The sequence below is a fragment of the Grus americana genome, chromosome 1 (genome assembly GCF_028858705.1).
Source record: "Grus americana isolate bGruAme1 chromosome 1, bGruAme1.mat, whole genome shotgun sequence".
Classification (NCBI taxonomy): Eukaryota; Metazoa; Chordata; class Aves; order Gruiformes; family Gruidae; genus Grus; species Grus americana.
Genome location: NC_072852.1, coordinates 107,128,912 through 107,145,589, shown reverse-complemented (window position 1 = coordinate 107,145,589; position 16,678 = coordinate 107,128,912). Strand labels below are relative to the sequence as shown.

At 42.0% G+C, this 16,678-nt stretch overlaps 1 protein-coding gene across 6 annotated transcripts in view; it reads right to left on the bottom strand.

Annotated features, from left to right (window-relative positions):
• The window catches only part of ROBO1 (roundabout guidance receptor 1), a 736,398-nt gene that overhangs the window by 300,030 nt on the left and 419,690 nt on the right, over positions 1-16,678 (bottom strand). The window contains exon 1 of one of the 6 annotated variants that reach the window (XM_054805409.1): positions 10,063-11,140. The exons of the other annotated variants lie outside the window; for them this stretch is intronic. Coding sequence (XP_054661384.1) covers positions 10,063-10,117 — 55 coding nt within the window. The 5' untranslated portion in view covers positions 10,118-11,140. Of the gene's footprint in view, positions 1-10,062; positions 11,141-16,678 lie in introns of those variants that run through there. 6 annotated transcript variants of the gene reach the window in all.

Below are 16,678 nucleotides of genomic sequence, written 5' to 3'. Positions count from 1 at the left end.
CTATAATCCTCCTACGGAATGACAGCCTTTGAACATTTTGAACATTATTCCTGATATGATACCAAGCTACATTACCATTCAGCTCAGTAACTGCCAGAATCATGCTCAAGAGAAGTTAAAATAAGTACTCTGTATGTCTCTAATCTTGTTTCATTTTATATGTTTCAATATTTTGCTTTCCCTATAGGCAACACAGATTAGCACTCACGAGTGAAGGAGAAAATAGAAATAATTTTCTGATGTTTTCTAAGAAGGAAAGTACTCACCAGCAGCAAAATTCCATCCTGCACACTCCTTCCCATTTCAAGGCTCTGACTGCTCCATACACATTTTCAAAGTCACAAAATGTTCCTCAGAGCAATTGTTCAAAAGTTAATTTCTTAGTTTCTAAACTTAACAGCAGCACTTCACAGATTTCTCCTTGTATCAAAAGGTAGGGAAGACTTTCATCCACCTTCTGTATTCAAGAGGTAAACAGTATCAATGATTCCTTCTTTCTGCTTTGCATCTAGTTTTAAATTATTCCTTTTAATTTTTAAGGGCTGTATAACCTAAGTAATGAGTGTCATTAATCACTACTGAATGATTTAACCCAGCCATTCAGTTCCAGATGCCCCTCAGTGCTAGAGATATGCTAATTCTTTCCAAGCCTTACCTCCTTTTGCAGCCAAAACCATAATTTTCCACGTTGGTGGAGACAGGATTTTACTCCTTGCATGGGGCCTCCTGCCAATCACTTTTATGCCTCAGCAGTGGCACAGTACAAGTTCCATTCAACAGCTACATCAGACACCTTTTCATTTAACCAGTTTGTTATTTACATTCTCTCTCCTACATTTTGCTGCTACAGCATCATAGTCCCAGACTCTACCATCTCCAGTGAGAACTCCTGGTTTGGGTAGCAAAAAGTAAAATAATTTGTTACTATCCTTACCTTTTTTTCTTTTCTCCTTGTTTCCTCACACTACTTTTTTTTTTTCTTTATCACCTCCTACCATTAAACACTTTGATTACAAAGTATCTGTCAACTGCTGTACCTAGGGCATCAGCTATATTCCAAAACCAGAAAGTTGCACTGACAGAGTTTTCCGAGTGGGAGGTGGGGGAAGAAAACATTCAGAATTTGCAAATCCCAGTTCTGAACCTGCCTGGCATCCAACAGATCTCCAGGCACGACGTTAGAGCAAGCACCAAGTTTAATATCAAGTGCCAAGAGGTTCTGAGAGAAGAAAAAGGAGAAGTGACATTGCTGAACATTCGATCAAAAAAAAAAAAAAAAAATCTGTGTTTTATGACCCTGTATTATGCATTCACCACATAAATACAGGCACAACCTACTTTTGGATTTGGGGCTGCTGTCCTTCTCTTGGGCTTACGTGCTTGGGCTTACTGGCTTATTTGACCAACAGAAGACATTTAGGTTGAAGAGTCCGCTTTTGACCGATGTTAGTAAAATATACTACAAAATTGACAAGCTGAGAAGATTCTAAAAGAATACATACTCAAACACATTTTTCATTGGCTTCTCACCCTACACAGAGCTATTGATGCACATGCAAATTGAAAGCTTTTTTTTTTTCAGTTAATTGGGTCTCAAGGAAACGTTCACCACAACCTCAATTTTCAGATAGGCTAACTACCCACAGTGATCTATAAACATTTGCAACTGAAGAGAAGTCTGATACTTTATGCAATTTAATTTAAACACTAGAATCAAGAGTTTCAAAAGGCACTACTGATCTTAAGTGGGTCCAAATTTAGACTGTAGGTTCCCAACTTAAACAACTCACAACATCCTGGATTACAAAAATCTGAGTTTTAGCGTTTACTGAAAAAATCAAGCCACTCTTTAAAGCATGTCCATCTGGTCACTGCCAAAACTCCATTTCTTTCCACCTTTACCTATTTCCAAAACAAAGGGAAGTTCATCCAGCGCACATCTTTAGGCCCACATTTTATCCTCGGCCACATATTATATCCTAATTTCCAAGATGAGAAACTGTTAATGTGTATTATGCTACTGTAGAAGCAAATAGTAAAATTAAAAGTCTTCTATATATGAATTTTAAACCAATAACCGTTTTATATGTCTAATCTTCAATGTAAAGGCAGTTAAGCAATTAGATAAGAGGCAATATAACTAACCCAGAATGAAAAATAAATATCTTGCCTTGGGATATGCAAATTTCAGAACATACAAAAATGCTAGCCAAGCAAGTTTTAATGCAATACTAGCATGGAACAGTTTAAAAGTACTAAAGAAATCACAATTCTGATTTATGTACAAGACAGTTAAAGGAGCAGAAGACAAAGACTATAATAGTCAGTAACATCAAGAGTATACAGACTGTCCAGTTCTCTCACATGGCTGTCACAGACGACTTCAGGTTTCATTGGTTGGAAACCAACCCTCACTGTACTCTGCACTCCACATCTGAGAAGACAGGCTGTTCCAAAATTGAGCTTATCCAACTGCTAATTCACTATGCAAGATGAAGAAAATAAAATATTAAGTTTAAGATTTTAAATCCAGAGCTCAGCACAGGCTTGTCAGCTTTACAAATCTTTAATCTACAGTAAGGAGTGCTCATACTATTTTAATCATTCACTATATTAGCATTAGACTTAAGGTAATGCAACACCATATTGAGCAAATACTTGCCAACAAAAAGGGCACCTTGAATAATTTTGCATATCTGACTACGCATTTCTTCAAAGAAAGTATATGTATTTCAGGACTGCAGCAGTCTGAGCTGACTTTATAGTAAGCTATATTTAAATTAAATGTTCTATGTATTTAATTTACAGTTATTTACTTACATGTAAATAAATATAAACATTTAACGTAGTACAGAAAGCCCTATGCCATTCTAAAGGTGATAAGTCTGGTGGCAGAAAACAAGAGGTGAATGGGAGTACATTGTGGAATTCATCTCTACCACCAGTTAGCAAACCCACAGAGGTACTCCCTTCTTATTTAGATATGGAATCCAATTGTTTGTTATGGAATTTCTTTGAAAGACAAGAAAGAAATTTTCAGCAACATACTTACTATATTGTGAAAGTATATAGGCCAATACAAGTATTCTATACATGTCAACATTCTGACTGAGAAGATGAATACCTAAGATGTCTTTATAAAAAACCCTGATGTTTCTATGCACTAGTTGTATAGAGTTTATTAAAAAGAAAATCCTTTTAGATAAAACCCAAACGTGTTAAAAATGAGGTTGAAGACAACAAAAAATGCTACTGCTGTTATCAAAAACCACATACTGAACATCTACATCAGAAGGTGAAGCGCACACACAAGTTACACCATCAGGGCCTTCACTCCTGTAGCAACCCGTTGACATCATTTCACTAAAAGCTAGATGGAGAAGTGCTCAAGTTCTGTGTAGTTCTTTGGACAATGGCACTGAAAGCAACTATGAGCAAGCTTGAGGACGTGAAATGCAGTTTCAGACACAAAGCTCCTTTTTAAACTTTTAAAACATGCAGATCTTTTATCTAGATCTACAAGCACATTTTCTGCTGATTAGTGGTAGATCCTCATTCCTAATTTTCGAAGTTTCTGTTTCTAGAAAACACAATTAACATTACTTCCCACTAAAACAGTGAAGGAAAAAGGTTTTCTATTCCCCTTCTCAGCACAGAGTTCACCTCCTTTTGGTAAGGCCACCTTGAGGATGTACCAGTCAATAAACCATTCTGTCCTCAGCAAAGGACTTCCCTGTTCACAGGTGCGAACACAGACCACAAGTCGGCTCTAAATTAAAAGACTGGCCTTCCACCATTCACATATCACACTATTGTCAATGTATCTGTTTTGTTTTAACCAGTCATACACAGACACACACACCAGTCTTGGTCAGAAACTTTCCTAAACTTCAGAACAAGAGAGGCATGGAAAATAATCTACATATCAGAGAACCCTATAATAGTTCTCAATATTTGACAGTATTTAATTTCATTAGTAGTTCATATACTCCATCTTCCCACTAAAAATAGTTTCCTCACTTTATTTTCAAAAGACATGGAAAGAATATACTTTCCTTTCATTGTTTTATTGAAGCGTAGGACATTTCTCCTACCACTTATACCTGAAATGGATACTCCAGTAACGTTAAATGAGAGTAAACACTTGCCTGCCTCTGGCTAATTTGTGCTGTTGTTTTAACACCAATTAAAACATATACATTCCTTGTCTGAGAAGCCTACCCTCTTAACAAATGTTCCGGAACTGTATCTTATCATTTTTGTGGGTAAATGCACAATTTTTCTAATGAAACAATTGTGTCAACTAACAAAGAAATTCTGGCATCCAGAATTAAATTCACCACCATCTTATTTCAGAAAAGCTTACCATCATCGTCAGGGAAAGGTAACTTCCAGTACCTGGCCTAAGTCCTTCAGTATCCTGATTATTAACTTAGCTCTTTAAAACCCAAAACCCCAAAATGTAATACAACAACAGCATAACAGAACTCTGCACATCTGAGTGAAAACTGAAGTCATTATCAGCTTCCCAGCTGCTCCTCTCTTTCACCTGTTGTGATTTTCCATAGTACTAAGTCCCAACTGTGTGAGTCCAACGTAGCTAGCTACCACCTATGGCCCACATCTGCAGACCAAAGCATTTGCTCTCATAAGACATTTTCTTTCTTCGTATAAAATGCCCTTTTATTCACATCAATTCAGAGCTGATTTAAGGCTGACGCAATAATCGGCCAAGAGGCATCAACGTATGTGTGAAACATGTTATTATAGTCAAACAGCAGTATTAGGACCTACACAGGTAACCCAAAGAAGGTATGAAGCGAAGGTATAAACTAGTAAGTTATCTGCCCTTAAAAGCACCTCTAACTTTCAAGATATTTAAGAAGAGTATTTTTTTGTAACTCTACTCCCACCTCTTGGTCAAGCTTCTAGTCACTAACAGGATTATACTCTTACTTCCCCTGTTTACACAATTTATTGGACTTAAAATACACCTGAGTTGCTACTTCAGTTATTTCACTATTTACTTTACAATTTTATGAAGAGGCACTCAGGTGAAAAGTTAAGGAAGGTTATCACCACCAAACGAGATTATATAGCAGAATACATAAATAAAATGTGTCAGGACCTCAACATATAAAATTCTTAAGTGCCCTTTAGTTTGCCTGGAAAGAGCAAGACTCCTACAAACTTCCTGACCACAAAATAACCTCAAAATATTAAAAACTATTTGCAACAAAAAGCTTCATTCCTAGCCATTCAAGTACATAAAAACCCCAACAAATTCACAACTATAACACTGATCTTCACTACGAAAGAGAAATATTTTGAAGAAGAATCTAAAACAGCTACCATGACACCAAGCCAAGCAACTGTTACTCACATAATGCATTTAACTATGACAAAAATAATAAATTGTAAAAGCTGAGCAAGTGACTGGACTTGCTAGCCCCAGTATATTATTAAATGAATTAGACAAAGCTATTTCCTAATGAGACATAATATTACACTTGTTTAGGATTGTGAAACAAAACTCTTTCAGTTTTTTAGGAAAATTAAGTGCCAAACCAAAAATAATATTATTTGAGAGCAAGGGAATAGGTTCTCAGATTCTTAAGTACATCAGTAGATTTCTCTGTCTTGAATGTCTGAAGATAATATTTTCTCTCTCTACTTCTTACAAAAAAAAGATTGGTTTTGATCCCCCATTGGGCCTCTTTAGCCATCACTTCCAAAGCATTTTGTATTAAAACATAATTTGGCACGGGTATCACATGTTAATGTTTGACATTAAACAACGTTGTTACCTAAGTGTCACTAGTTTCTGATAATATTTGTAATGGTCCATCTATCTTTATCAATCCAAACAGAACCTTTAGCCTGTAGACTTTAGGCAGGAGATTCAGGAGTATCCTTCACATAAATTCATGTTTTCTCATAAAATATTATGAATGGTACACAGTAATCCTCCGAAGTTCAGTACCATGAGCTTTACAGATGATCCCTGCTAATAAAAATACTGTGTTGTTTCAGGACAATAGCATGGGACTACATGGCATAGAAACAAGAAAACATTTGACAACCAACACTCACTGTGGTGAGCAAAAAAAGTCATCTTGAGTGTTCTTTTGTTTTAAACTGGTATCCAAACTACGTAAGCTATATGAAAAAAAATGTCTCTTCCTAGTTGAAAAGAAAAAAACATTAATGCAAATTGGAAAAAAAAACCAAACACATTTGATCACCGCAGATACTATCAGTAGTCACAAGGATAAGTGACTTAGGATCAGTCAAACACCTGGATACTTTGATGATTTCCTATTTGTGATGGCACATTCTCTAATTCATAGCATGTGGTTATTTGCTTTCTAGTCTGAAGTCCTCACAGTGCAAGCACTGCCAGCTTCTTCAACTGCAAGTAGCTGACTGGATCTTTCTTAAACATCGTTAGAGTAAAATTACTTAGAACAGCACAAAACATATTGGGGTAGGTGGAAAACACCTGGGTTTTATGCTTTCTGGGGTGACTGACTGACTTTACAGATTATGCACTTAAACATTCATAATCCTTTGAATTGCTGTGTAATACTTTAAAATATCTTATTTTATTACTATTAGGCAGCAAATATGGAAAGAGAGCAGAAATACTCTAAGATCACTTCATGAAGGGAAACTTTCCTCTAAGTACAAACTTATGAAACAAACAACCAAAATGTATAAAAGAAGAAATGACTGATGTATTTACTCCAGCAGGCAGGCTAGCCAACTGGAAAGGACTTTGGGGACACTCCACGGACACCCCTTAAACTATTAACTGTCAGACGATAACTCTCCCATGAAGAAATACAAGAGACAATTTTGCCCTCCACTGGCTAGAACTATCACTGGAAACCAGGCCTGCCTCGCTGCTGTCAGAGCTGCCTATTTCATACCGCACGAAAAGCCCTCTTGAGCAAATGTACCAATCCCACATGAAGTGCACTAATCAGTACGGGATATCACGGACAGGAAAGGGGGAAAACATGTTGAGCAGATGGGAATCAGCAATGCAATGAAATACCGCGTAGAAATACAAATATTTCCGTGGAGGGATCAGAAAAATCACACAGTACCATATTTAGCCTTGAGAATTGCTAGGGCAGTGAACACACATGTGGAAAACCAGAACCTTGACACTCTTATTCCCAGAAAAATCATTCTGCATGTTTCTTTCCAGATAACCGAAAGCTTTTATTTTCCAAATGTATTAATTTGATGCTGCTGTTTCCTGGGAGGTGGAGAGATGAAAACTCAATGGATTATGAAGGAAAACCTGCCTCAAAATGGAGGAAAAAGGGCAGAAAGCAGGTAAATACTCAAGAAAACAAGGATACCAGAGAAGTACTCCTTAAAGCAATTTTTATTCTTATCTTTATGCAAAGAAGCATTGAAATTACACTGGGAGAATAAGGGAGGAAAGCTGCTAAATTCCAGTGTTCAAAATTATTCAAATTTTAAATTTATTCTACATTTATTAACCACAGGCTTAGATGAAAGAAAGTACTTCACAGCAAGGCACAGAGGCAACACCAGGGTAAAAATTAGGGGTTTGAAATTCTAAGTGGTTTACCAATTACTGTTTTAACAAACACTAACGCACTTACCTTTCTATTAAGATTTTCCACCTCCCCATCTCCCAATTATTTCCCATCTCTCAGTAGAAGTTTCTAACATCCCATTTAGAGTGTGGCCACACAAACCGTTGATTCAGTAGTGGGCGTGAGGGAAGTGAAAACCTTCAGTGCAAAAGGGAGGAAAGGATCAATCAACTTGCAAGCAGATCAGCTGTCAGTAGAACTCAAAGGATTTCAGTGTGGAAACTGCTGTAGATGAGTCCTGTCCTTCCTTCTGCACTGCAGCCATCTGCCCTCAAACTTCATCCTGCCAAAGGTTTCTGGCATCTCCATTGTTCTAGACACAAGACCGACTATTTGACCACACTCTAACTGAGGGGGGGAAAAAAAAACCCTCTGGTAAGGGAGTTGGAGCAAAGTTACTCTCTGGTGTTTGTCTCCATCTTTGTTACTGACTTTGCTTACAAGGCAAAATTAAAACCCCATAAAAAACCATAGCTTTTTTTTTTTCTTTTTTTCTCCCCAGCTCAGCTGGAATCAACATTATTAAAGAGGACATCTCTACCCTGAAGGAGGGAAAAAAAAAAAAAGGAGACACAAAACATCATACAACCATCTTACTCTATTGATTATCTGAAAAATAGACGAGAGAATAAAATTAAAAAAATTTAAAAAACAACTCATAAACCCACACCAAAAAAATGACACCCAACCCTGCTTCTTAACTTGGAGTTAATGATACCCCAAGTACAGAACTGACTTACAGAGTACACTGTCTATGAAGTCAACTTTTCCATAATTGAGATGATCATCATGAAAGATTTACAAAGAGCAGATTGGGGAAAAGGCTCTTCCCCATTCCAATTGTTTCTTCCATTAGATAAAGAAGGCAATACAGAGAACAGTGAATTGAAGATGGCATGACTGACACGCTCAAAAGTGAAGAGAGTTACTCTTTTTTAGAGAGAAGCAAAACTTTCCATATTCAAAGCCACAAGAAGCAAACCTAATACCTAACAGCAAAAAGGTAATAGTAAAATTTATGATATAATCTAGAAACAGACATAAGTTATTGCATTTGGTGACGTTAATTAAGACTTAAAGCTTCAGGCGGTGTACTTAAGTCTTTCAAAAACTTCATTCATTCATTTACTGACCAGGTGTCTCATGCTACCAATAAGTTCAATGACTCAAAGGGGTCCTCAGCAAACTTATAAAAATCAATTAGGGTAGAAAAGTTAGCGCCCAAACTAACCTTAACACAAGGTTTTACTGAATTTACTCTTAGCTTAATGTATGACAAAAGGCGTTGCTGAGAACGGGATTACTGCAGGCAGAGAAATCCGGCCTCCTAAGAGCAACAGGAAGCTTACGTAGAAACAACCCCCAAACGCCAAGCACCTCCACGACCACCCCGGTCCACGTTAACGCCCCACGCCACGCGGGCTGAGCGGTGCGATGGGCACGCCACCGCGAAGCGGAGGGATGCGCGCCGGCTCTGAGGACAGCACACGCTGCGCTTTATCACATTCCTCGACACCACGATTTGATAGGGTGCTTACAGAGAACAAAATCTGCCATCAACAATACCCTATTAGTACGACCCTATCTTCAATCTACAGGCACGATAAGATGCCCCAACACGCATAAGCCCCGCGCAAACAGTGCCTAATGACCATTAATCCCCCCTATCTCCTCGGCGATCTCTCCTGCTCCCATCTATCACGCTGGCGCTTCACTTCACACACGTGAGTAAACTTTAACTGCCAAGGTGAAGCAAAACTTGTCCCCGAGCCCCCCTCCGTCACCCCCCCGCCCACCGTGCTCCCCACCCGGGGTGAGTGCGCGGGGTTAACCCCCTCACGCGTGGGCAGCGTGCCGGGCTGCCCCCGCCGCCGGGAGGGGGTGAAAGCCGTTAACGGCCCGCCCGGGGCAGAGGGTGCGCAGTACCTGCGGCCTCTCCCCTGGCGCGCTACCCGTGGGGAGCCCCAGCCGAGCGGAAGGCGCAGCCCACCTCCCGCGGGAGGACGGGGTCACTTCCCGCCGTCCCCTCACCGCCGGGGCTCGTTACCACCCGTGGTTACATCAAACCACCCTCAGGAACCCGCCGCCCCTGCTGCCGGCGGGGGAGGGGGCGCCGCCGCCGCCCGCAGCCCCGGGGCCGCACCCAGCGCCGCGCACCCCCCCAGCCCGGTCCCCGCGCCCAGCCCGGGGTAGCCCCCGCCCGTGGAGGGGCCACGGCCGGCGGCAGCTCCCAACACCGCGCCCGGGACAAACGTGGTCTGGGCGCCCAGCGTGTGGAAGTCAAGCTTCGTTTCCGAGGAAAGGAGGGGGACGGGAGGCGCGGAGAGGCCGGCTAGCGCATCTCCCCCCACCAAACCGGGGCGGGCGGCGGGAGCACGGTCACCGCCGCGGCCTCGTATCCGACTCGCCTACGTGTGGTGGTTACCTGAGGTGAGACATATGAATCCAAAGAGGTAAAAGTGAGCAAACTCCGCGATCATTGTCCTCGGGTGGCGCCTGCAAGCAGTCTCATGCCAGAAGAGCGGGGGGAGAAACGAAGAGCCCCCAGTTGTAATTCCACAGAAGCTTAACGTAAGCGAGGTTTCCTAGTCCCGCCGGACTCCCAGGGCGAACCGTCTCCGGGAGGACACTGTCAGATCCGCGGGGCTCCAAGCAGCACGCCAACTCCGGCCGGCCTCCCCTCTCCTGGCCCTGGCTGTCCTCGGCGGCGCCTTGACACTTCCCAGGACCATCCAAAGGGACAGGAGAAAACAAAAGATCCTCGAGTTCACGCAGCCGAGGTCCGCCGCCTCCCGATCACAAGTTGCTGCTCCGGCCCGACACTTTGTTTTGGGTGCCCGGGACGAGCCAGTAACGGAACGCAGCCGGGACGGGTACGGACCAGCCTCCGCCGCCCTCCGAAGGCGAAAGGCGAGCAGGGAAGCGCTCTCCGCAAAGTGCCCCGCCAAGTCACTGGGCAGCGGCGGCGCGGGGCGAGCGGCGGGCAGAGCTCGGCGGCGCGGCGGCAGCCCCCGCTCCCATCACGGGGGAAGGAGGCGGGCGCGTCGGGGGCCGCGACGGAGCCCGGCCGCAGTCAGGCGGGGCGGCGGGCAGGGGAGCCCCGGCGGCAGCCCCTCGCCCTGCCCAGCATCGCCGCCACCCCCTGCACGCGGGAATCCCAAACTCGCCCCCACCCCAGCGCCGGAGGAGGGCACAGGAGGGGCGAAGGAAGGAAGGAAGGAAGAAAGAAAGGAGAGAGAGAGAAAGAGGGCGAGCAAAACTTCCCCGGGCCAACGCCCCCAGCCACCCGCCCCACACGCCCGCCCTCGGTGCAGCAGCGGCGGCGGGAGAAGGAGGAGCGGCTCCTGGCCTTCCCCCGCCGCCGGGGCAGGGGTGCACGAGTCAGGCGGGGCCGAGCCCGCCGCGCCTGAACTTTCTGGTGTCACGTCGAGTCGCTCGCGGCAGCCGTGGGTTTCCCCTTCCCCTCCCGGCCGCCTCCTCCCCGCGCCGCCGCTGCCGCGGCAGGTCTGGTGCCGCCTCAGGACACCTTAAAGGAGCCGCACCTACGCGGCCCCCGCACGCCCGGCGCGGCCCGGCCCGGCGGATCCCCCCACGCCCCGCCCCGCGCGGAGCCGGCACCGCCTCCCGCCTCCTCCCCCCGCCGGCCGCCCGCCGAAGGTAACGCGTAGCGCGGCGCCTGCGGCCCCTCCGCCTCCGACCGTGCTGCGATGCACAGCATAGCCCCCCCTTTCCCCCGCTACGGTCTGAGCCTGCGGCAGGGGCGGGAGACCCCGGTCTGAGCCGGGGGTAGCATCAGTCACAGAAAAAGTGCTGATTTCCGCCCCCCCCCCCCCCCCCGTAAACAAGCAAACAAACAAAAAATCCCCAACTCGGGTCTCCCGAACCTCAAGCCCCAGATGGAAAATCGCCTGACACGTGTTGAAGCCTCCGTCGAGGTTACCGGCATTTGGTTTCCTGTCACCGGGCTGTTCCACACCGCTAGGCACCCACTCACCACCACGGCGTGGGCAGCGCAGGCCCACAACAGGTAGGGCCACAGCCAGCCTTTCCCCTCACGGTTTGCCTCATTGTTTTCCTTTCCTCTGCTGCAACGATCATTGGCACTAGCAGCGGCATTGCGGGCAGGTTCGGCATCATCGGGCAGGTACGGCATCATCCGGCATTCCCGGTGGAGCAAGGAGACTGGGTTTTGTTGGATGGTCCCTGGTGCCTGCGGCCTGGCTGTGCTCCAGGCGTTGGAGCAAACCTCTGGGACAAGCGTCCTCACATCCTCGCTCCTGCAGCTGGGCGCATGGACAAATACTGTGCAGAATTACACGAGCAGCTCCACATGGTTGTGTTAGCTTTAGCTCGCGCCACAAGAGGTAGCGGTGGGGCAAGAAGGCTTAACACGGTAGGTGAAAAGGGAAGGTGGACTTGGAAAACAGACTGCTGCCCATAAAGCAGATGTAGAGCAGCGCTACCACCTCACAGCAAAGCTCCAGCTACTCCTAGGTTTGATTCATTGTTACGAGATGTAAAAAGTTTAATTTCCAAGAAGCATGTTGAATATATTAACCCCATTGCAAGTGAGCCTTTTCTTGCAGTGGGATAATAAAACTCCAGAGAAAACCTTCCTTCACTTCCTGTCGTAGGATTTATACGTGCCCTGCATTGTTATCAGCCAAACAGGTTTGGATGCTCTCAGCCACCATCAGTCTAACCACGCTCATGCTGCCATGCCACTACGTTTGCCTCGTTTTGCCTCCCTCAGGGTGCACAGGGCAAACTCTGACTGAAAGTCCAACATCAGAAAGGTCCTGTGGGTTGCACTGAATCTGTTTTAGTCCACTTCTATGCGAGATCTCTAAAGACAAATTTTCAATAATGTAAAGCGAAACTGGTTTACATTGGAAAAGGAAGTTCCTGGTTCGTAAGTGTTTATGTATATCAGCAGCAGCCAAGCTGACGATTTTCCACTAAAACTGTGATAATAGACCAAGCATTGGAACACCCAAAAGTTAGGAAAATAATCTAGTGTTCTAACACCAATCAGACATTAATTTTCAGAGAGAAAAAGGAATTAGTGTCCAACTCCAAACACGTTTAGAAAACAATCGTAGCTATGGAATCAATAACAGTGAATACTTTTGCACGTGACCAGATTTCTTGAAGCCGTACCTAGCCAAGAATTCCTCTTTCTGTTCAGGGACCTCATGCCATTGTTCACTTTATGAAAGAAAAATGTATTAGCCCTGCAGAATTAAAACACACTGCAAAAACAGTGACGAGGTCCTAGGATAATCCTTGAACCCTAGTGAGAAGTTTGCAATTTCAATAAATTAGGTTTCAGTTGTTCTTTTTTAATTAAATAAATGGGAGTCACATGCAGGCCTGAAAATGAGCCTCAAGAGTTCATTTATTTCACCTCCCTCAGATAGGGTTAAATACAAGTAGACTCCCACCAACAAGTATTTTTTAATACCATTATTGTACATTTCTAATGGTTGGGATTTCATATCCTCTTTAGGTAACCTGTTCCAGTTACTATATAGTCAGATAATTTTTTTTATGCCTAGACTAAATAGTTTCCAGAAACACACCACCACTGCCACCGATAACATTTTGAAGGCATGTTTTTTTATTCCTTCTGTAGTATCAATCACTTGATAGACTCATGTTGTACCAAATTACATATTTTTAATTGATTGCTTCTGTTAAAAAAGCAAACCCACAAATCTACAAGTAGGTCACTCTATAGGGAATAAATGGGTTTACATATTCTGTGAATGTACATACATACATATATTTTATATATACATGTATTTATTTCTTGTAAAGTGTCATTTTTATGTCTCCCTGGTTTTATATGAAGCTGTCAATATTCCCTGTAATCTTTAATTGTAAAAACGTCATTTTTAATGTATGTCTATGACATATGTATTATCTAGCAACATAAATTAATCCATTTACTTTGTAATGGCAACAAGTATATACGGTGTGGAGAGAAAGTAAATAAAGCGTTTAGCTTTAGTTCCCAGAGTGCGTTCTCTACTCAAGACAAATTTGTTTCCTGTATATTAGTGAAATAGTAGATTTCTAGATTCATGCACACTTTTGCTTAGGTCATTCAAAAAAAGGGCCAGTAAAATTTTACGCTGTGTTGAAGTCTTACGTGTGTGGGATGTTAATTTTCTTATTTCACGTTTCAAATACAGAGATATTCTAACTACAGCAGCGGATTAAAGCTCTGAAGCTTGAACAACCTTACCATATGATCATGAGGTGAATGTAAGTACAGATTCATTCTCCTTTAGGTACCGATAGTGAAAGTACACTAGAGCTTCAAAGACTTGTTCAATTTGTACTGTCTCAGATACTTCATAACATAATCTTTAGCTGTCACTGTTTTCTTACTGCAGAAAAATTACTAGGAGTGGATATATACTGCTCTAATTATCTTTTTTTAAAATTCATTTAGATTGTAATAATATATAACAGCTGCACGGCTGAGTGAATCTCTTCAAATTGTAAGCCTACAGAAATTCATCAGAATATCTCAGAATAAAGAATATATTAAAGTAATTGATATCAGAATAAACTAATTGACATCATCGTTAATTCTGCAGATGTTCTTACAAAATGTGTGCTATTCAAGCATCCTTATTGTCCTTGATACTGAGACATATATACATATATGAGATGCACACATACATATAGATATATGTCATAAAATGTGCTAGTAAAAGAAATACTTCTTTAACCTCTTAAAGTCTGTGGAACACTTCTTCTATGTGTATTAAAATGCAGGTGTACTTGCTGTGTTAATTCTGTAATAAGTGAAATATGAATGCCTGAAAAATAATCAGATAAAATAAATTGGGTGGCATCTGAAAAGGAGAAGACAAAAATGTCGTAAAATTATATTCCACTCTAAATTATATCAATGGATAATTTTACCTCCAAAAAACATAGAAAAAAAATAGCCCACTTCCAGTAACATAAAGTCATGTTTTTAAGTGAATTTTAAAACTACAGAAAATACAGTGATGTATGCATTTGATTGTACAATAGCATACATCTAGTGCATTCATCAAAGTGAAACATTAGCTCTAATTCCCAGCATGTATCTTTTTATTTAAATTTCATACCATACTGAATGCACAACAGTTGAAGGACTGAATTTTTAGTCTGGTATTTATCTTCTCCTAAATCTCACACACACACTCACCCGCCATTTTTCAGACTTACACAAACATGTAATTTGTGAGAGACTAGGACTACTCCTATGCACAAAATGACACCCACTGCTTGTGTTTGAGGGACAGGACTCTGGTTGGGAAACCTCCAAGAAAAAGAAAAGGTTCTACAGAAATGATAGTTGTGGTTCAGCAGATGGCACTCTTCCCTCGAAATGACTGAAATCAGTGCTGCCTCTGATACAAGGGACAATAGGCTTTTACAGATTATTTATTTCACGTTACCCAGAAGAACCTGAAGTTCTGTAAGAGATCCCAGGGTACTTCTTTCTAAAGGCAGAGATATGCACACGATGTCTTGGATGTGTTATGGGGGCAACTGCACACTCTCTCCACAAACCTTTTTGAACTTCAAATGATTCTTACCTTCCTGATCTTAGAAATGCTGTGTAGCCTTCCGGTTATCTCTAGGAGCTGGCTGCCAGAAATACCTATGTGCCTGTGTGTGTATATTGTATGATCAGATGTGCACGTGCCTGCATATGTGCAAGGAGTTTATCGTTCTGAGCATTCTGAGGCTGGCAGCGAGGATGACTAAATCAGTAACGTTATTCTATATGCTACAATTGAGCTTCCACTGACCTCACAGAGAACTAGTTCAGGTAAGAGTGCACTGTTAGCATTACCAATTAGATTATTATGAAGATGTCTGTACAGTTTATTCAAATTAGAACTATTTTCACAGATTTTTGTCAAGATTTGCCTGACATCCGTCTCAGGCTTGGGTCTGCTTTCATGTGATCAACTATATAGATTCAAGATCACACAAAAACAGCCAATGCACTTGCACATTCACTCATAGTAACTCATGTGTCCTGTACTTTGTGGTTTGTTTTGGGTTTTTTTTCCCCCCAGTCATTCTCTTAATCACTTTAATGTTAGTCATTTACCTACTGTAGTCTAAAATATATTTAAATTACTGTATCACATTATGTTACCCTCAGAATGTAATACTCATTAAAAAAAGGACAGACACCTAAAAAGTCTGCTATATTCCTGCTACTGTTCTATCGGATATACTAAGTTTCAAGACCTGTTTCTTCCCAGACTGTTTAGGACACCACAGAAGTGATCAGTTGGATTATTTAGTAAAATGTCTTAAAAAACTATTAAAAATCTTTTTTTTTCTAAGTGTAAGCATTAATAAGCTGAAATGAAATGGAAAAATAAGTTATACATCTCTCTCTGTATATTTGTCTCTAAGTGTATTATGGCCTAACGCATCCTAGGAATCCTAACTGAAGTCAATAAACATAGATGACAGCAGAACAGTATATAATTTCAGTAGTTTTTTGCAGGTTTCAGTAGTAACAAAATGGATTTCTCTACATTAGAGCTAAACAGCCAGTGAAGTTGTTAGAAGAAAGAGCACTGTAAAGTGTAGCTGAATATAAAAAGTGCATGGATAGCAAAAGCTTGAACACCTACAGTTGCCATATAATTAATTGGGATAATTATTATGAGTAAACAAAAAAGTTATGATTTCCATGCCCATATAAGTCAATTTCTGTCTCTTTCTTGACTTGGCTGGTTACTGTTTAAACATGCTATCCAAAAGAAATTATTTTCTTGTGTTTGATTGTTAGGACCTTAACATGATTTTGCTTTTACTGAAATTAATTATGGAATGTAACTCTTATTTCTTTGATGTTACTCTTAATTACACCACTGGTGAATTCAGACTTCCCATGTCTTTCACTACATACAACATTTAGAATAGTGCTCATAGTAATTGCACAATAAGGAATACTAGCAATAAAATACAAGATTTTATTTGCTATGTTGAATTCGTAGATAGAGACC